This window comes from Oryzias latipes, chromosome 1, assembly GCF_002234675.1.
Source record: "Oryzias latipes chromosome 1, ASM223467v1".
Classification (NCBI taxonomy): domain Eukaryota; kingdom Metazoa; phylum Chordata; class Actinopteri; order Beloniformes; family Adrianichthyidae; genus Oryzias; species Oryzias latipes.
In genome coordinates, this window is record NC_019859.2 from 22,080,295 (window position 1) to 22,101,312 (window position 21,018).

At 39.2% G+C, this 21,018-nt stretch overlaps 3 protein-coding genes across 5 annotated transcripts; 1 reads left to right on the forward strand and 2 right to left on the reverse strand.

The window, feature by feature from the left end:
- Positions 1-558: 558 nt before the first annotated feature.
- On the reverse strand, positions 559-7,576 carry arpc1a (actin related protein 2/3 complex subunit 1A). The gene is made up of 11 exons (XM_023958411.1): positions 7,263-7,576; positions 6,543-6,636; positions 6,170-6,274; positions 5,522-5,744; positions 4,731-4,838; positions 4,503-4,606; positions 4,307-4,415; positions 2,885-2,960; positions 2,600-2,793; positions 1,422-1,512; positions 559-1,325 (listed from the first exon to the last, which is right to left on the reverse strand). The coding sequence occupies exons 2-11, from the start codon at positions 6,604-6,606 to the stop codon at positions 1,287-1,289; spliced, it is 1,113 nt and encodes a 370-aa protein (XP_023814179.1). The 5' UTR covers positions 6,607-6,636; positions 7,263-7,576; the 3' UTR covers positions 559-1,286.
- Positions 7,577-7,671: 95 nt separating this feature from the next.
- LOC101167680 (cell death-inducing p53-target protein 1) lies at positions 7,672-12,433 on the forward strand. Of its 3 annotated transcripts, XM_023958416.1 has the most exons (5): positions 7,672-7,999; positions 8,121-8,207; positions 9,150-9,324; positions 9,419-10,082; positions 10,203-12,433. In XM_023958416.1, the coding sequence occupies exons 4-5, from the start codon at positions 10,065-10,067 to the stop codon at positions 11,091-11,093; spliced, it is 909 nt and encodes a 302-aa protein (XP_023814184.1). In that variant the 5' UTR covers positions 7,672-7,999; positions 8,121-8,207; positions 9,150-9,324; positions 9,419-10,064; the 3' UTR covers positions 11,094-12,433. The 3 variants fall into 3 exon arrangements, with proteins under 3 accessions (XP_023814184.1, XP_023814180.1, XP_004066022.1); XM_023958412.1 differs by having other exon boundaries at positions 9,419-12,433; XM_004065974.4 differs by lacking the exon at positions 10,203-12,433 and having other exon boundaries at positions 9,419-9,676.
- LOC101164130 (ATP-binding cassette sub-family G member 2) lies at positions 11,726-20,453 on the reverse strand. The gene is made up of 15 exons (XM_011477347.2): positions 20,193-20,453; positions 17,199-17,258; positions 16,999-17,116; positions 16,768-16,923; positions 16,404-16,561; positions 16,155-16,306; positions 15,849-15,941; positions 14,883-15,031; positions 14,489-14,640; positions 14,139-14,228; positions 13,684-13,808; positions 13,016-13,170; positions 12,828-12,917; positions 12,701-12,753; positions 11,726-12,623 (listed from the first exon to the last, which is right to left on the reverse strand). The coding sequence occupies exons 1-15, from the start codon at positions 20,348-20,350 to the stop codon at positions 12,476-12,478; spliced, it is 1,857 nt and encodes a 618-aa protein (XP_011475649.1). The 5' UTR covers positions 20,351-20,453; the 3' UTR covers positions 11,726-12,475.
- Between the last annotated feature and the right edge of the window lie 565 nt (positions 20,454-21,018).

The window sequence follows — 21,018 nt, forward strand, 5'->3', positions numbered from 1 at the left end:
AGATTAGTCTGCTTGAAGGGGCTTTGAGAAGAGGGTAGAGCATAGATGACACAGCAGTTAAGATTTGTAAAGTGTTGCCATAAATAATAATAGAAAAGCCTTGCATGATAAGGTTTCTTTTTTTTTTTGCAGCCAAAGTGAAAATGAATCAAATCTGCCGTCAATCCAAGGCTCCACTTTTGGTAATACCCAAACATCCACAAATATACCTCATCCAAGCTTTTAGGGATGGGGATGAAAGTATGATGAACTGATAGTTTTAACATTTATCACACACTCTTAATTTATAGAAGTAAAAAAAATGAGCGATTTTTTGTAATAAAAAAAATGTACAAAAATCCCCAAAAGCCTTCAGAATTTAACATAAAAAAAAACAATGAGTAACTTTTGTTTTTTTGCTTTGGACACATTCTCATTTAAGAGCAAGTAACGGGAAAAATAATCTTCCATTATTCTCTGGTATTTAATATAGATGAGGTATATTTTAGAATAGGCTCTGCTCATATTGAGAGGGGAACCATGTCAATTAAAGAACACAGAAAAATCTGTAGACGTGAGTCATCTAGTGTAAATGTTTTTAATCTTTATTTGATGTCTACCTCATGATCAGTTACATAGAAATCCTCCATCTTGTGTGGTTTTAGTGTAGTAGCTACAGAGCCGTGGCTCTGCGGCCGTTCAGAAAGCTGCCCCCCCCCCCCCACTATCAGAATCTGTCCAGGTTTTAAACCGACAACCGGCAGCGAAGACTCAGAACAACAGGAAAGCCCAACAGTCGCTGAAGTCCGCCACATCCTCAACACCGACATTCTGAGATCAGAGGGTTGATCTGAGGTGAGATACAGTCTGCTTTTTGGATAAAACGCACCTTTTAGTGTTCAACTTTAGGTACAGGAGGTTAGAGAACATAAAAACATCAAAGTCACATCACGTTTATTTTGTCAGAAGACCCTCCCACTTAAACTCTTTGCTAACCTTCATTTAAAAACAAACAAAACAAAAAGAAAACAGTGAAGTCACACGGCAGCTCGGTGTGTATAGGTGTGTTCTAGTGTGTATAGGTGTGAGCATGTTTAGTACAAACCCACACTGCGTGTGTTATGGCCTGATCAGTGCTTCAGCAGACACTCGTGAGGTTGTCAGTTTGTTACTGGCTGCGTGACGGACAGGGAAGGAGTGGCGAGGGCTGAAGTGAAAGAAAAGAAGAGGAAAGGTAAGAATTTCTGAAGAGGGCCGGTGGGGAGAAGTAAGGACACGGCATCTCTTCATTCCTTCATGATATTTGTTCACATGATGCGGAGACCCTGGATGGAAGCTTCTAGACTCTGAAGAGGAAAAAATAAGTTCTCAATGAGACATTTTTAAGCAAAAGCTGATCAAAATGCCCCCCCCCCCCCCCCCCCCAGTGAAACTTCTTTTACCTTAAAGTCCCAAATGGTCATTGCTCCATCGATGCCTGTAGTGCAGAACTTGCGACAATCCCTTTTGTCTCCTTCATAGATAGACACTTGGCTGGAGAGGAAAAACAGGCAGACAGAAACGTATAATCATCAGTATAGAAGGTGACATCCACAGTAAACATGAGCAAGTTATGATTAACTGCACCAGTGGGCTCTAATAAAGGATAGTTTGACGGCCCATGTTGAAAATACAAGAATTAGGTGTTTGTGGTTATAGGAGTTTTGACACAACATTCAAAAAATGCTGTCTTGATGGAAGATATATCAAACTAAAAGAACATAAAAAAAAAACATCAAGAATATTACCATTAGATAAACACAGTGCAGACAGTAAAGTGCACTATAGTGGATTCAGATCATTGTTTGTATGAGAAAATGGTTCACTTCCAACCAAATGAAGTTAATTTAATCGCCGTTTTATCGCAATATGACTGTTAGAGTCAGTAAGCAGTGATAGGTCCACTTCAATCAGAGTCACCGTTTCTATGGCAACCACCGTCACCAATTAGTAGCGAGCTTGTTGGAAGTCCACACCCCTACTATTTGAAAGTGGGGGGGGGGGGGTAGTCACGCGGTCAGTTCTTGTATACAGTCAAAAAATGAGATATAGATTTAAAAATACCAGAAGTTCCGACTAAATTTGTAGGTTAAATTAGGTTAATTTTAAAGAAAACTAATAGAAGCAGTTCATCATTCTATCCTAAAGAACAGACTTCACATGGATACTGAGACCTTAAACAACCATTGTCACTAATGCAGAGTTAGAGTAGATATTTACACTTTTTGAACAAAAAAGAAAATGTTTAGTAAAAGAAACCAGCAAAAATCAAGTGGCAGATTCAACACTTCAGCTGCATCATAATATTTAGGAACTTTTTCTGATTTGTATAAGAGACATATTTACATGAACACCAGACTCAGAGTTCAGCAGCAAACAGTGCATTTGACAGAATAACTGTTGGGGGGGGAAGGAAGAAGGGCAGCCACATTTCTAGAATTGTACGTGGATCAAAATGACAACTAAACTGACAAGATTGTGTGAACAGACCCTAAAAGTATTCAACACTAAATCACACAATAGGCCAAAATATTTGCAGATTTAGCTGCCAACACATCCATCTTTAAAGGTCAAAACCTACGTGATGCTGTTCTGGTGCAGTGTGTCCAGGGCTGTGTTGCGGTCTTCAGTGGTGGCTCTCTTGTCCATGTTCCTGAAGCGTTCCATAGCGGAGATGTTCCTCTGGATGCTCTGCTTGGGGAGGTCCAGCTTTGAGACAAACGAGAGCGTCCCCATGTCGTCACAGCGGAACAGCATTGGGCAGCAGTCGTGACCCTGAAACGGCAAACGGAACAGAGGGGAGGATTTCAGAAATGACAAAAATCCCGCATTTGAAAACATTGAAGGACGAGGCGTTTAGACTTACTGCAGCCACTAAACTGTTCTCTGACACAAAAATGACACTGAGGAGAGGAAGGAACTCCGTCTTGAGCTGTAAGGGACTGAATACACAAACCAATGTCATTTTTCTGATCAATGACGACAGAAGTATTTGAATTTGCACATATTGTTTTGCCATACAGCCATAATCTGATTGCAGAGATGCATGTCGTATGCATCCATTTTAAATCCTCAATCGATAGTTCCTCCGTACCTGCATGTTCACCAGCTTTGTCTCACAGTCAAGCAGAAAGGACAAATTATTGTTGATATCTTAACCTCTCATCAAAATCCTATGGTTTAATAAACTAACAGATGATTTGAGTTTTTCAGCTGGGCCTGGGACACAATGAATGGACTTGCTGTATTTTGAAATAACTGATGTTAGACGTATATAAATAAGCATATTGTTCACAAACTATCCCAACCGTTTTTTTAAACCATCAGCATGCAATTGATCTTTATAGTTTTATTCCAGCACACTCACCCACCCACCCAGAAGACTCCATCCACAGACATTAGTATCAAGCTAATCGGGTTTTGGATGGACGATTTGATTAGGAGACATTAACAGTGTCCATTATCATAGTGGAGGACGTTCACAGCACGGATCCAAACGCTGCAGAACAGATGTGATCCATGACCTTAAGTTTAATACTCTACTAGATCAGGAAAGCCTTGAACTCTAATTGAACTAATTTCCGTGTCCTAATAGCAGAAAACCTTAAACGAAAAAACAAACAACTGACCTGTTACCCGTACACAAAAGGAAAATTAAGTTAAATTAAAAGGTTAAACTCCCAACCCCCACAAACATTTTTGCTAATTTTAACTTTATTTTTGCCTTTATAGGCTTTATAAAGGAAAAATGACACTTTGACTTACATTTGGAATTAAGATTTCCAGGAACTGGCAACTTTTTCAAATGCTATTTCTCTCCTTTGAAGATAAACTATTTTTTACATTTTTAAATCTTTCAGGCAAACTCTAGTTTATTTGTTTTTATTTGGAGGTGATTTTTACTCAAGTCTTTTCATGCGTTTTAATGCTTATATTATCACACACCCTTGCATCTGCAGACTATTTGACTAACATCGGAAAAATATAATAAAAAAATTAATAAAAAGGCAAGATCACCCAGCCTTAAAGTTAGTCATCACTTTTCTTATGCCTAATGGGATCATATCACTGAAATTTTACTAACAAATTATATCTTCTGGATAATACAATTTAGATCATGTTCATTTGTCAATAAAGCCGCTTTTGATTTATGTTTTGTGCAGCAGAAATAAATGACATTGCAGAATTAACAACTGCTTCTAAGAATTATTAGAAGCAGTTGTGTTTGTAGACAGACATATCTAACAATAGACAATCTTCTTGCGTGCGTGTGCGCAGCTGAACAAACCTGGCAGTCTTAGAACTGTCTACCACAGTGACGGTGCTGTCATGGCTGACCCAAGCCAGACGATTACCAGAAGAGGAGAAAGAAACTGAGTGGACCCAACCCCCTCCACCTGGAGCACAAAGGGCAAACAAAAAAAATATATATATAAGCAATGTGATTCAGTTCAAAAATGTCTGCAAAGTCTATTAACACAGACCTGCTCCTCCAAATTCTGCTAGCACAGCTCCAAACGGCATCTTGCTGCCCCAGGGTGTGGGACCTGGTTTCTCTTCCACCTCTTTTATGTAGGCTGAGAAAACCCTGGAGGCCCAAGTAGAAGGGGTAGGTGGAGTGATGATTAAAAAGGAAAAGAAAAAACTAAAAATTCAAAATATAGGGAGCAGTCCAGTTAGTTAGGAGCCAGAATGACCCAATGAGATTCTACCTGCATTTAAAGTCACATGAACCAGCAGCCAGTAAGACATTGTTGGGATGCCAGTCCAGACTGAGGATGGTGGAGCGGATGGGCTTTTTGATGTGTTTGCTCACCCACCTGAAAACATGAAAAGGACCATTTCTGTAGCATTAAGGCAGTTACACTTTGTACAGAAAAACTGAAGCAAATTTCAAAAAATAAATTAGCCATTAAAAACCCACTCCAGTGAGAATCATGTTTTTAACATGTTCTTGTGGCATTTTTCTGATAATGAACAACGTTTATCAAGAAAAGTAAGTTTAAAGTAGCATTTCTGAGTAGTTCTTAATTCAAATTGTTGTGAATCAGGAACAGATGAAAAAAATGCTGTTTGAAAAAGATCACATTTGTGACCGAGAAAATACACTAGAAAGGCCACAAGCTCCCTGCTCTGCCCCATTCTGCATTTTGGTTGCACCGGTAATATTCGGTTGGGGTTGTGAGGGGCTGTAAGCTAGCGGGAGAGAATGTAAAAACAGAGAACTCTCAGCAGGGAGGAGGAGGGGGGGGGAGGGTAGTAGCTCCATGCCAACTCAGGGGAATTTCTAATGAACTACTGCCACTCTGCAGAAATGGTCCTTAAAAACGACACAGGATTTTGGATAAAAATGGTATAATCAAAATTAAAAAGATTGGAGTGGGTCATTAAAAAGAAAAGGCAACTGAAGTGGAATTAATAATATGAAGTGGAAACTTTTATAATAAAGATTTGCAAAAATAAACACGTTTACAGCATTTTATGACAGATACAGTACACCTACCAGTCGTTCTCAGACTCAAAGTAGCAGACAGAAATGAGCCGAGCACCACTGCCAACTGCAAACTTGTTCTCCAGCGGAGACCACTTCACAAAAGTGGCTGCTCGGTTGATCCTGAGGATGACCAACGTGGGCTTCCATACTCCTTCCTTTTGGGACCATACGTAAGCGTTACGATCTGCTCCACAAGTTACTATACGGTCGCTTTTGGGAGCCCAGTCAATACCTGCAACACAACATCATTTAAAGTTACGTGATGCGGGATGGGATGGTGAAAATGTTAGTAACTGAAAACTGGATAACATATCCAAGTTAAAAAATAACTGAGCACAGATTGATTTCTATAATTAAGTGGGTAAACTCCATACTGGTATCTTATTGGTGGTTCCTTTTTGGTAACAAACTGAAAGAAGTAATTAGGATTCTATAACATTCACAAGCTTTTTGCAGACTCCAGATCCAGTCAGATCAATCAGTATAAAGTGGAATGGCTGTTGTGCTTTAACTTGAACTAATAAATTCAACCTCAATTCAAACATGTTAGCTAAAGAGCAGCTAAATTAACCAAATACTTTTACAGGCAAACTTAAAAAAAGAAAAGAAAACTGTCGCACATTCATAAAGAAAGACCTTAGCAGCCTGCATGAATACCTGTAATGTGTCCATTGTGCTCCTTCAGCTCGTGGGTTTTCACCCACTGGTTGCCACTTTTCTTGTAGATATGAACTTCATGGTTATTTGGACTGATGGCAATTTCTGAAAACAAAAAATGAAAGCATGCAGACAGGTTCTCGAGATGGATAAAAGATATACAAATAAGCAGGATAAGTGTTCCGCATGTGTCAAAAACTGAGATAAGGGACACATAGTTTGCAATCAAGCCTTTCCTGGAACACTTTTTTAAAAAGTTAAAGTCAGATTTGACACAAACAGGCACAAGTATAATGTTATTTGTTGCCAGGGCTGTTATACAGTGTTCGAAATGTCCATTCTGACTCGGATGTAAAGATAATTTGTCCCTCACGTGTCCTGTCGCGATTCCATGCGTGGCAGGTGATGGGTTCCAGCAAAAACTGATGAAGGGACATCTTGTCTGGGTGTGGTCCTTAGGTGCAGTTCTACAAACCAAAACTTATTTAGCATGTAGCCACGGAAAGCTGTATAGCCAACAATGAGCTAAACTGTTTTCTTTTGAAGGTACAGAAATATCTCAGAACGCAAACAACGAACAAGACATGTCTGATTAGTTGTCAAATGGAGCAATCTACTGAACAGAAGCGTTATGTCATGAAGTTAAACATGAGGATAGCAGCTAGCTTACTTCTGAAACCAACGGCATGCTAATTCTATTATCTTACGGTTAGGCTAAACAGTAACGTAATGTAATACAAACCATTTATTGTTCTCTTAATGTAAATATTTTAGTACTAATGCTTTTGCCAAAAAAAAAAGTTGACCCGGTTAGCTAACTAAACTAGGCATAGCTTCCATGGGAGGGTGAGAGTCAACTTACACGCTACGGCTGTCAAAACAATTACTCTATCAATGTTCCCTACAAATTAGCAGGGGAAAAATACATCGATTGATAAAATTATGCCACACGGACGTTGTGAAGACGTGATATTTTCGTAAAGTGGTCACTTTCACGGCAGGGCCTACATTGTCACTTTCAGCCTCGAGTATTTCCTCGTAGAAAATCCTTTTCTACATTCATTACATTCCGCTAGCCCGCATGCTAACTTACCTCGTAAGCCTCTTTCTCTCAGTGCACCGTCGTTAGCAGTCAAGTCAATTCAAGCTAGCAAAGAAATGTTATATATATGGAATGGAACCGAATTCGTGGACTCTGGTCAGTCAACACGAATTCGTCCAGGAATGATGGGGAGATGTCAAGACGGCCACGGGGATACGACCGAGAACATCCGGTAGCTAACTAGGCAGCGAAACCTGTGGATACCTGGCTATCAACTAGCTTAGCATCATGACATTCAAGTGAATAAACCAGTTCAGCCAGTTTCTGGTTCACGTTAATGTGTCATCAACTGCTGCCCGCACGGAAGAGCTCCCCTAGCGGCTAAAGGGCGGAACAGTGGAACACCATTGTAGTAATTTGCAACATGAATGATTAGGTTTTTCTTATTCCTGTATCCTTCTTTTTTGTTTATATAAAAGGCCGGGTAAAACGTTAAATATTTTATGTAAAATTCTTGAAAAATTATATCGAAATAGTCGTGAATTTTAACCTTTATTTTGTTGATTTCCAGGTTCTTGCTTCAGTGGAGTTGTGGGTAGCAGGTTTTTAACCAATCAGCGGAAAGTTGAATTAATTGCACCTGGTGACACTGCAAGGACATTGCTGTTGGATGCACGCATACAAACAGAAGTGTTTTACTTTTTTTATGTTTGAGCAAATCTGTTAAATGGAGTCAGTGAAAAGAATTGAGGATCCTTTTACAGCACCTCCTCCATATTTATTATCAGGTAAAAAGGAAAATCTGCATTCTGGTATTTGAAAAAAACTGATTCTCTGCTTTGAGATTGTCAGACTTTCTTTGTTGAATGCAAATTTACTTCAGTGCAAACACAATATTTTTTCCCTCAGATAAAAAAGAGACAAAGAGAAATGTGGGGGTGTACCACATTAACTCAACCTACAACACTTCACCACTTCATCCATCTCCACTTCATGGTATGCATACTATTATTGAACAAAAGTGCCACATGTCATTTGTTGATTGTAGACTTGCTTGTACTTCTATGGTTGCTGTGGTTGTGGTTAACTTTCTACATTTTTTGTAAGGTGTTAGTTTAGTGTTCTTTCTGACAGACTAACTGCATTTTTGCTTTCTTGAGACTCAAGCTTTACTCGCAAAAAGAGCCAGAACAGGAAATTTATTATTGTAACTTCCTTTTTTTCCACATTTATGTGATAGGAGCCACTCCAATCATCTTTTGAGATATTTTTTAAGCGTTTCCTGTGGTCTTATTATTATGTTTTTTTATTTTTTTGCTATAAATTCTTTTAGCTAAGATTAAGAAAACAACTGGGTTGTTTTCGAGGACAATGTTTCTCCAGAGCGGCAGGAGTTCATTAGAAATTCACCTCTGAGAGGTGGACTGTTAGCACAGAGCAATCCCACCCCCCCATCCCCTCGCCATTGCTGAGAGCTCTCTGTTTACATGCTCTCCCGCTAGTTTACAGCCCCTACCACCAATCTAACTTTGCAATAAAAATGGTGAGCAATATTGGAGCTATCCAGCCACACAATTTTGAGCCAGATGCCAGCTTGGACAAGGAAAACAAAGATGCACATGGATCTAGTCAGAATGGAGCAGAGCAGGGAGCCTGTGACCCACCTGAGCATATTTTCTACGTCACAAATAAGCATTTTTTTTTCAAACTGAATTTTACAATCTGCTCCTAATTCACAACAATTTGAATAAAGGAATACTCAGAAATGCAATTGTGAGCTTAGTTTTTCATATACATGTCCTTCGTCGTCAGAAAAATGCCACAAGAACTTGTTAAAAACACAAAAAACACAATTTGCATTGGAGTTTGTCTTTAACAGTTGTATTATTATTATTGCCACACTTGGATTCACCTAATCTCTTTTTGGAATCTCTTTAGTGCCTGCCACCACTTCATTGCCTCTAAGGGTCAAGTCTGCGAGACGTGAAATTGAGTTGTTTCGCTCTCCGGCACTGATGACATGTGATTCCTGCCAGATTCCGGTCACAACACAAGTCAGCTTCAAAGTTGGGACCTATGCCTGGATTATGTGTCTTGTGTTTGTGTTATGTGGGTGAGAAAACGCTTTCAAACAACTTTGGTTTCAATCTAACTAATGTCCAAAAGACATCTTCAATTTAATAATTTCTCAAAATTCTGTCTTGCAGGTTGATGCTTGGCTGCTGCTTGATCCCATTTTTTGTAAACCACTTCAAGGATGCCTACCACACATGTCCTCACTGTCAGCGGGTTCTTCACGTACACAGGAGGGCATGCTTCAAATGAAGACATGCTTTTAAGCTTAAAATCACACTTCCACATCTTTAAAAATGGGTTTTGTATTTTAGGGTGTATCATACGTTTAGTCTATTTTTTTGCTTTAGGTTTAATCACATTTGATTAAATAAATAGGTTTTATCAATCCATTTGTAAAGTGTCCTGATTTTTAACAAATGTACTTATGGGAGAACTGTAGAACTACAGAGCATTTTGTATGTTGGAGAGCCATTATTACTGAAAACAAAGCTCAAAACATGGCGGGTTTCCATAGATTTCAACTACTGTTAAAACCCTGGAATCATTGTGGATTAAATCCTACTTTTGCCTTGTGCTGCGTGTCGTAAACGTGCCCTCACTGATTAGACTGGAAGATTACAAGAGTAGGTTTATTTAGAGCTTTGAGCCTCTGGGTAATCAGCGCGGAGACGTTGCAAAGGCTTTTATTGACGTCTTCTGAGACCATACACGCTTTTTGAGGCCTGCCAAACCACACCCTCCCTGTTGGGTATAAGACATCAGCCTGTCTGCCGTTTCATGGGAAACAAGCTCCGGGTAAGGTCATGAGCAGTGTACTTACTTCCTGCTGACTGCTGCATGGCTGAGAAAACCTTAAAGTATCATGGCTGCTTAATGAAATCTGCCTCCTTTGTACTTTCCTCCTATTTCTTCCAGCATTTTCTGCGCAAAAGAGAAATCCTCTTTTATTTGCTTATCTGTGTTGCCAAAATGCCATTCATACCACCGGTATCAATTGCACGCTCTGTATCAGGACTGACCGGAAAGGAGAGAACTGTCAACACTGCAGCAACAAACCCTGCAGCAAAAGCTACAGATTCAAGAGAAGGCAAAGGTGGATCAGTCAAGGAGCGTCTGACTTTAAACTTGAAGCATCTAGGGAGAAAGAATCAGCCCAAGAGTCCCCTTCCAACTGTAAAAGGAGTATCAGCGGTTGAACTGAATTCAAAGAAAAGGGATCGCTTTTTCTCTTCATCCCAAACTGTCAGCTCCCCTACATCCACTTCAGGAGAGTGTCTTCCAAAGAAACAGCAGCACAAACCTGCGAGCCACAGCTCTGACAAGAGTGAACCAATGCTGAAGGCAAGAACCAGAGATCAAGAGGGGGTCCGTTTTACATTGACCCTCACCCCTGAAGCTGTGCTGTTGCTGCAGCGGAGGAACAGTGAAAAGCAACAGCGACCAGCTGCCAGATACGCTGGAGGTGGAGGCAGTGTCTCCGGAAACGCCACGGATGCCAGACGCAGGAAGCTGCAGTCGACACCTCCGGGAAATGACTCAATAAATGGCAGAGTGAGTGCAAAAAAAACAGTCGACACCGACTTGGTGGATATAAGTTCAATTGTAAAAGTTTCCCTCCTGAACGAGAAACACAAATATGATGACGTGGAGTACGAAGAAGAAGACAACTATGGTGCGGATGAACATGTGGTGATGAAATGTACAGAGTGGCTCCGGGGGCTGGAGAACACTACAGTTACAGTTGGGGACAGTCTGAAAAGGAGTTCAAACAGCTTGAAAAATTACCAGGGTGATTTTAAAAATTGAATTTAGTTTTTAGAAAAAAGTAACTGTTGAAAATTGTCCTCTTTGTTCCAATGTTAATTAGTTTGTAGATGTTGTTTTCAATATGTGAAAAGAGGATAGCTGTCTCATTTCTCTGGCAGTTGCTGTAAACTTACTTACAACTCTTAAAATATTTAAAGTCTTGTGCTTTCTTGAAAGATCCATACATTTTTATCCACACATTTGGATAGGGATGCTTTGTGTGGTTTCCTGCCAAGTTCAATCTTGACACCTTTTTGATTGGAGATAAAAAATGCAGATGACAAATTTTGGAGTGTAATGATATTGTTGTGCAAAGATTGGTAGTCTTTATGGAGGGTTTTTGTAACATCTCTGCATGTGTTTGACTGCAGTCAGAAATACTGTAAAATCATTGAAACATAACCGTTAAATCTCAACAGTTGCATAAAGAATTAAAGCTTTCAAAAACTTGCTGTTGTTGGACAATCCTGAACTTTTCTTCTTGAATTGAACGTGCATCCAAAGCATTGCATATGTGCATAGGTTGAAAACAGAAGAAACAAAACAAAAATATTGGACAAAAGCAGAACAGCTAAAGTGGTTATATCTGTAGAGATTTGCATGTCATGAAAGATGAAAGAAGATCAAAATAATTTTGTGCTCAACGTATATTTATTTTACATAACTAATAACTGTTGCATAGAGATCATGGAATCTTCCATATTTAGAGGTTTGAAGCCAGATGATGCCAATGGAAACACTCTCTTGTGCGCAATTTTTCACAAACATTTGGACTGGTGAACATCATTTTACACAGTACCTAAAGTGTAGGGTAGACTATCCCGGGGTGGTTTAATTCTAGGCTTTAAAGGTAATTTGTTCTTTTTGGTAAATAGTGGCCGAAAAACAGGACGCAAATTTGACCCTATGGGTTAAAGTTAAACATTAGTAGATTTGTCAATATCATTATTCAAATATAAAAATAAATGTCTGGCAAGGTAATAAATAAGCGAAAAACGTTTCTGCAATGACTCCATTTTTTTGACAATCCATTTTTTTACTTTATCCCGAGAATGCCAGTGGAATGGGAAATTTGTTCAAACTTTCTTTAAACCATCAGCCAAAGTTAGCTCATTCATTCTAAGCAGCTTTGTAAGGACTCAGACACTGGCTTGCCCCTTGTTAGACGCCCACTTAAGCAAAGTCAGCAGCACTTAGTGAGAGCTTATCGCCTGGTCAAACGTTACAACATGGGTGCTTGGGGAAAGTGCATCAGCCAGTCAGACATGTGCCTTAGACAAATATGAAGACTTTAGAATAAAACACAACTATTTTTTTTCTTGTTGAAGTAAAGTGAAAGAGTGCAGAAGTGATACTGGGCGATGTGAGAAGATGGGCGTCCATCATTTCCAGCGGTTGATTCGTCGCAGCTGCACGTAGGCCAAGATCATGCAGATGATGATGATTCCCAGCAGAGCAACAATGTTCTGCCAGAAACCCCAAACAGAGTAGTCCAGGCCTAAGCTCACCAAATATAACTCTCCTGGGAAGCTGCGTTACAGAGGTGAGACACCTAGTGTCAAAAGGATGATAATGCACTTTGTGTCTTCTGGTGGGAACACACTTACATGGTGTTGTTACTGTAGAACACTTGTCCTTTCATCTCATTGATAAATGCAGCCTGAAAGAGAAAGATAAAAAGCTCGTTAACATCTGATTAATGTACCTAGACTTTTTTTTCTTTTAATAACTTACATTTAATCCATATCTGAAAATGCTGATCCATTTAAGCCAAGAGAGCCAATCCAACATAGCATTGAGATTAACAAGATATCCACCAAAGACCTACAGCAAGAGAGGTACACTTTAGAATGAGATGGAAGTTCTTCGAACACAGCCAGAAAGACGTGTTCCAAAATGATGCTGAATGTTGAGCTTTTCACCATCATGAAGACGAAGGGCAGAGCTATGAGGATGTTGGCCATTGCAAATGTTGACACACTGGCTGAAACGAGGAAGGCAAGGCCAACTCCTGCCAGACTGACCAGAGACATGATCAGCGCGAAGCAGATGAAGTTTTCAAAGGCTGGCTTCAACCCTGAAGAAGAACAACCCTGTCTTTAGTGAATCGTTCATGGTGAGTTTTTTTAATGACAAAGTTAAAAAATAAAAGCCTCCGAACAATACCTGATTAGCTAATACTAAAATGTAGTTACATCTTCTTCCTCTCACAGTGGTAAACTCAGTTAAAATAGTTAAAATAAAAAAAAGCAATCTATCTACTTTCTGAACTTACTGAATCCACCCTGAACAGGTTTCCTGTCTGTTGCAAGGCTGCACAAACACACACACACACTCAGGGACGATTTAGAATCCTCAACTGAAGCATGTTTTTGGACGGTGGGAAGAAGCTGGAGTGCCTGGAGAAAACCCACACATGCACGGGGAGAACATGCAAACTCCACACAGAAAGCTCCCAGCTGGGATTTGAACCATTACGCCACTGTGCAGCCTTGCAAAATGATTCCTGCTCTAGTTCTTTTTTCAACACCCACACAACACTTTGGCACTACAAAACAAACGTGTCTTTGCTTGGATACAGATACATTACCCATCATATAGTAGGCAATTGCTGAAAACACAAGGATTGGAATAATGCGGTTGGGGATGAGATCAGCAAAGATTTTGGACAGGAAGTAAACAGAGGTGCGGTAGTAGCCGCTGGAATTCTCGTGTCTGTAAGACGGAAAATCACAGATATGTAAACATTACTATGGATTGGGCCCACAAAAAACAGAAAATACCTAATTGGAAACATTTCTTACATTTAAGTCGGACAACTGACTTCAGCGCAACTTTTTTTAATTTTAATTTTTTTTAGCTTTATGAGTCAGTTCTTTTTGGCAAGTATGGTTTTACAAATGTACATTTAGAAAACATATGCATATTTGAATATAAATAGCATTTTATTTCAAAAGGTACTCATCTTGAAAAAACTTAAAAGAAAACTAAAACATCAGGCTATCGGTGTAGGGGTGCACATAACACCATTAAAGTCTGACTCACATGAAGATCGCTCTTTCGTTGATGAAAAGTTCAACAGCAGAAAGATTCCCAAACACCATGTTGATAATAAGGAAGAAAAATGCACCACTCCTGTGGTGCAGAAAGAAAGAAAAAGTGGTTGCATTTTCCTTTCATCTCCACCTCTTTTTTTACTTACCCCAATCAAATACTTTATTTCAAATTTGCACAATTCTGTCAGTGACGTGTTTTACTTTAAAAAAAAAAGAATTCATTTAGAGTTTTACCACCTTATACTTGGAAAGGTAAATATATACCATAAAAAAACTTTATTGAGTTTCAAAACCTGTGGGTAACTTTTTATTGGCTGTCATGCTGCAGGTAAGGCTCACCTGTTCTGCAAAGCCTCAGGCAGCGTTAAGGGCATCTGATAGTAAATGAGGCCCACCAGAATGGCAAAAAAAATTTGGAGAGCCAGCTGGGCATAGGAGGTCTGTGGATTCCTGAGGATGTTCCTCACTGTCCTGCCACACACCACTCGCATCTGTCTCGCACGCACAGAAACATCATTACATTTTCTATGGCCTTTATGACAGGGTTTAAGTAGCAGACAGCCAAGTGCAGTCATGGCCAACACGGTCATTAAACTCTGTGACGAAACATCACAAACTCCTCTGTTGTTGTTAGTCATTGAATGTTATTTTCGGTTGTCTAATCTGGTTGGTGTTAATTAAAAGACCATATTTATTTTCCTTTATCCACCCTCTTAAATTTGTGTTTGCTCACCTGATAGAGAAAAGAAGTGGCGTAGCCGGCCTTCTCTTTATCTACGCCGTCATTTTCTATGCTTTTGTTGATGTGTTCCAACTCCTCCTTCATAATTTTGTACAACTGGGACTGCCGATACTTTTCTGATAGTGATTTTTGACTTTTCTCTTTAAAAAAGAAAAGAAAGAAAACATAAAACATTATATCATATTACAGACAGATAAGGGGACACACTCAAGTTAAAAATATCCCTGACATCATGTGTAGGGTCAATCAAGGGTCAATTCTGGGTCCACTCATGGTTTGCTTTGTATTTCCTTTTTCTGAGGTTTCTTTTTAAAACGCAATAACCTATTCAACTGATATGCTGGTGTCTATCAGATTTATTAAACTAACTTTTTAAATTAAAATGAACAACTATGATTAAATCCATTCTTCCAATGCATCATGTTGAAAACTTGTATTTTGATTTTGCCACAAAACAATTACCGGTAGACTGATGAAGTTTATCCACTTCATTCAAACCTCAATTTTTGAGTTTTCACATAGATCACAAAAAAACAAAAAATAAAACAATGGTGGTTGTGTTTTTCTATGACAATGCTGACTTAGTTGCTAATACACATCTAGCAGCCTAAATACAGTAAATTCTTGTTTTTTAAATCTTATCTTAAGCCCCTTTTCTTTCTTTGGCTTTCCTTAAACTTTTCATGACACAATATATACTTTTTAACGTTTAACTGTTTTATTGCTCTTTATTTACTGTTTTCTAGTGTGTTTTGCACTTTGATCAACCTTGCTGTTTTATAGTTGTTACATAAAAAAACTGGGCTGAAAAAAGAACAGATGACATGTGTATGTAAAAGTAGGAATGTGCACACATTTCTGGACTGTGCCTGTTACAAAACAGACAGTGTGATTCAAATAGTAATGCAATGTTGCTGCTTATAACACTTAGACTTCATCCCTGAAGCAAAGGGTTACCTCCAATGTGCAAGGCCGCTGTTGATGTTATTTCCCCATTTGTGATGTCCATGAAGAAGTCAGCGGGGTTGTTGAAAGCTTCAATCTGGTATCCTGTCCAGACAAAAGATCTTTATTTTTTAGTTTTAGATGAACACACCAAGTACAGTGTACAGGGAAAAAATGTTCAAGAATGTAACTTTATTAAAATGATTGTTGTATTTGAACTTTAGAAGAACAAACATCAGAACCAAATTATAGAGTTTTTCAGATATAATTGTCAACCAGAACCTTGAAGACCAAATTGAAAATCACTGAGAAACATACCAAGGTTAGTAAAATAGTCCAAGGCTTGAGCTGCTGCTCCAGCGTACACAACCTCGCCTTTGTGCATGAGTGTCAGGTGGTCAAACTGTTTGAAGATGGAGTACCGTGGCTGATGGATGGAGAAGATCACAGTCTTCCCCCTTCTGGCCAGCCTGGAAAGGTGTTTGAAAATGACAATGGATTTGCAAAATCCGCCACAAATGGTGAGGATGTCCTTTGAGGAGCAGTAGAATATCTGTTGCACTGTACTTGTGCAGTAGACCAATGATGCAGTTTGCAGTGTTGGAATCCAGTCCAGTAGTTGGCTCATCCAGAAACAGCAGTGAAGGAGATGTAATGAGCTCCATCCCGATGCTGCACCTCTTCCTCTCCCCGCCTGACACTCCACGCAGGAACTCAGTTCCAATCTGAATGATGACACAACAAAGAAACAAAGGATTTCTTTACATTCCAGAAAACAGGAAATCAAGATGCAATTATTACGCATTTCATTGAGGAATTTTAGCCTTAACAAAGTCTGATATAACTTTTTTATGAAATTTAATGCAGCAGTTACCTTTACCTGGGCTGTGTAAGAATGTTGAAACACTCCTTTGTGAAATAATTATAGTACCTTGGTGTCAGCGCAGTCTGTGAGGCCCAGCTCATTTATGATAATGTTTACTCGGTTGTTTTTATCAGTACTGGAGTGATGCTTTGGGTTGAGACGCAGGTTGGCACTGAACAGAAGGTTCTCTCTCACAGTGAGAGTGCCCATCAGAATGTCATCCTGAAAACACAGAGACAATGGAGAAGTAAGAAAGCTTAACCGTGTATCATTAATGACGTGTTTGTCTGTGCTTACCTGAACTACATAGGCGGAGCTAAGCCTCAATTCAGATGTGACCACTTGGCCATCTACTAAGACCTGTCCTTGCCGCAATCCGGCAGGATCTTTTCTACCTGCAATGACATCCAAGAGTCTGGGAGAAGAGTGAGAATGATTATTAAATTCCTCATAATTTTAAAGTGTGCATAAAGAGTGTCTATTATTATGTTCCTTACGATGTTTTACCACTTCCTGTAGCTCCCATGATGGCATTCATGCCGGGTTTCATGATGCCGCTATGACAAACAAAAAATATTATATTCACGTCTTTGTGTTGACAAAACTAAGTTTTAGAAACAACACTGGACAATGTATGTTAAAATAATTCTTTTCATATTTACTTTATTATTTTTAATGGTATACAAATTTGTTTTAGGTTTTTAAAGTATCATAGAATGGAATACAAGTAGAGCTTTCTATTGATGTCAATGGTTAACCAAATTTCAAAATGAGTAATTATAATCTCTCCTTTACAGTAAAATAAAACAATTTAAAATTATAGCTTTACACTGTGTCTGTCATGTGAGAATAAACCTGCTTGTCCATTGATTACATTCTGGCATTTTCTGGTTTTACTTATGTTTAGGATTTTGTTTTTCATTTCTGTAGGTTCATTCAGTTATTTGGAAGAGAATAAGTTTTTATTCTTTTTAGTAGTAGTCACCCTTATGCTTCCTCTGGACCAAAGGGATTTTTGACTTTGTATCTGACTATTGGCCAAATCCAGCGGCCTTTAGCAGAAAAAGACTGAATGAAAACTGCATTTTCGTCCTGCAAAGAAGCCTCTAGATAGGACCACAGAGCTTGTCCATTAAAGATGCTGGCCTTTGATAAGCAGAGAAGTTAAAAAGTAGATCCACCCGTTTTATTCAATCCCCCATGCGGGTGCTGTAGGTTTATAGGATGTCTCAGCTCATCAAGGGTCGTAGAAAAGAGTGGCTGCATCTTTAAGGGAGCACAGGTGCGTCCTGCAATTCTCTAGAAGCTTGTGCGGCCACCTCAAGGGACATCATGAAGATAGAATGTACGATTGTTGTGGATGTGGTAAGTGTAATTGGAAGTATTTGGAAAGCTAATGTAAGTTCACTTATGATGTGTGGGTGATGCTGTTTTATGATGCCCTTATATTACTCTCTAGTCGTTAGGAAAGTGTGAGTATTGCCCCTTACGGACCCGCACAAATGCACAGACATGTACCTCAGTGCCCGTAGGACACCTGTAGGATGTCCATTCAAACTATATTTAACTGTTAGGTTGCACACTGTGCATGAAGATTGTCACTCTACGGGTTCACCTAGTGGTCCTCAACAATGATATTTCATGCAGCCACCAAGTTTACCCCCACAAGACTGAGTGTATCTGGCTGTAAGGGCAGTTGTATGGCCAAAGAGTTTTCAAACACATAGCAAAGCTGCAGTAGACCAGCTGTGGAACTCCAGATCTGATCAACTTTTCAGTGTTGGTGCATTCCCAAGATGGCAATGGGGAAGGTAATGGTAATGTCTGTTTTCCAAAAGAAATCTTAAGCTGTTGCTACCAGAGGCCAGAAGGCTGCAAGAGTTACTAGCAAAGCTTTAGTGCAATTTCAAAAAGGAAGATCTACTTCATATTAAGACATGCTTATTCATCACTCCACAGGTCGCTCATCAATTGGTCTTCACTCTGAGCCAATAGTTAAAGTGCTTACTGTCCTTACAGCCTATCACAATCAAATTCCTGCCTTTAAAATATTTGAAGTTTGTTCATCCACATTCCAGACATTTCGCTGGCGCTTCTCCTCCCTGTTCTCCTCCTTGCTTTTTGATTTGGCACAGTCTGGCTTTAACTACCATCAGTATCTAGGATTAGTAAATGGTGTGCACAGTTTACTAATACATGCGCATGGTTAATCTGATTTTATCTTTTAAACCACTGGCACCTGGAGGACTCCATGCACGTTAAGATACATTTGGATACAATATGAAAACCAAATGATTTCAAGTAAAAAGTGTGAGAATTTTAATCGAACCCCTCATAACATCCTTGGAACCCTGTCAAATACAATTGAAACAGTGCTGGTCTAAATGCAGTATCTGCCTCAAGTCACGTTCCTCTACATCTTCATAACTCATAAGTCAACAAGAAAGACTCCCGACTTCCTGATGTTTGGGAGGGAGATAAACCTGCCAGTGAACTTTCTTCTGGGGAGGGTTCCAAAAAGCAGAGTTGTAGACTGGATTTCCAAAAACATCATTAGCAACTCAATGTAGCTTTTGATGAGACAGATCAATATTGGTGGCAAACAATCGAATCCAAATCATCCATGGGATAGAGACGACCCTAGATGCTGGAGGTTTGGTTTACTCCATTACACCACTTGAAGGTGAGGAATGTGCATTGAATTGAATACAGCATTACATAATCTAATGAACATGGTTCATTTGACAGTTTTGATTGCTGTTGCAATAGATCAGTATCAAACTACCAAACTGAAAGTTAAATGGCTCAAAACTATTGAACTCTAACCAGCATTAAGGCAATTTTAAAAAGCACTTACTGAACTTCACTTCACTGTTTAAAGTACTGCTGGAGAAATTAACATTCTACTCAAATTCCATTTAAATGTTGTTCACCTTTCACCATATCCCTTCAAGGGTCTCCACAGCAAATTGGCTTTCAATTTGCTGTGGAGGTGGTTTAGCAGAGAAGTTTACGTTGGATGCCCATCCTGACACAAACCTGTATTTTAGCTGGGGGACTGGAGAAGGGAGATTTAGTCTTTGCCTGTGGCAATAAGAAACTCTTTTTTTGGTGTTTGATCACAGCCATGAATAGGCAGTCAATTCTGTTGTTAACTGTTTCAAATATAGATTTTTATAAGGCATGTATAGTCCTTGCTTACTTTAAAAATTAAACAAAACGATAAATAAAGGATTTTGCTTTTCTAATTATGTTTTCTATGCTAAAAAGCTGACTCTCAGCTGTTTTTTTAAACTGCAACCATTACGTAATAAATACAAATTGTTTATGTTTTAGAGTATTTGAGTGAATGCGTTAAACTTGCCCGCTCTCAATATAAAAAAATACTTCTTTTCCCACAGAATCAGACACAAGAACATAGTAAAACGTTGTCAGGTAGCTTAAAACTCCATAATGTCTCTCAAGTCTTACAAGTGTCTCATGTGTCTTACCTCACATCTTTAAGAATGTGTTTTTCAGGACCAGTCTTACGGCAGAATGTCTTCTCCTGGACACTATAATGTAAGTTGCTGAATGTGATGGTCGGCCCCCGTTCATGAGAAGATTCCTCATCAATGGAGGTGACACGGTCCCCCATTGACATTTCCATTCACAACAGTTTTAGAGAGATGGACAAAAAAACCTGAGCTGTGGACAAGATGACAGAGTGGAGACCTGGACGACAGAAGGACGAGTGAGAAAGAGCAGGAGGATTTATTTCTCATTTGGACTTTGGATGTCCTCTGTTACGCACTCAGGCTACAATAGACGGAGCAAGACTGAACTTTCCCCTCTGGTTATGCACTGCAACAGCAATTAAAACTGAAAAGCCATTAAAACCTGGTACATAACAGTTGATAAGAGTTCCGTACAATTACACTTATCTTCCTGCTAACCTGATAGACAGACCTCGTAAAAACAGGGTTGGTTCCGCTGTTGTGACTGACATTGACTCCTAAAAAAGAAAAAAAATTCACTCCTGGCTCTCATGTGAACACATCCAAATGTTGATCTTCCTTGTGGATCAATTATAAGTTTATAAAATATTAAAATAACACTAATTTCTGGAATATCTAACACATAAAAATTTGGTAGTAATATTTAGGGAGCATGGGGAATGAGTGCACTGCCATGTGTATGAGCCAAATCTACTAAAATGAATGAATAGTGATGGTAAAGTCATTTAATGATAACGTTGTTTATGGGCTGCACAGGGCTGTAGTGGTTAGCACTCTCACCTCACAGCAATGAGGCCCTGGTTTAAATCCCAGCTGGGAT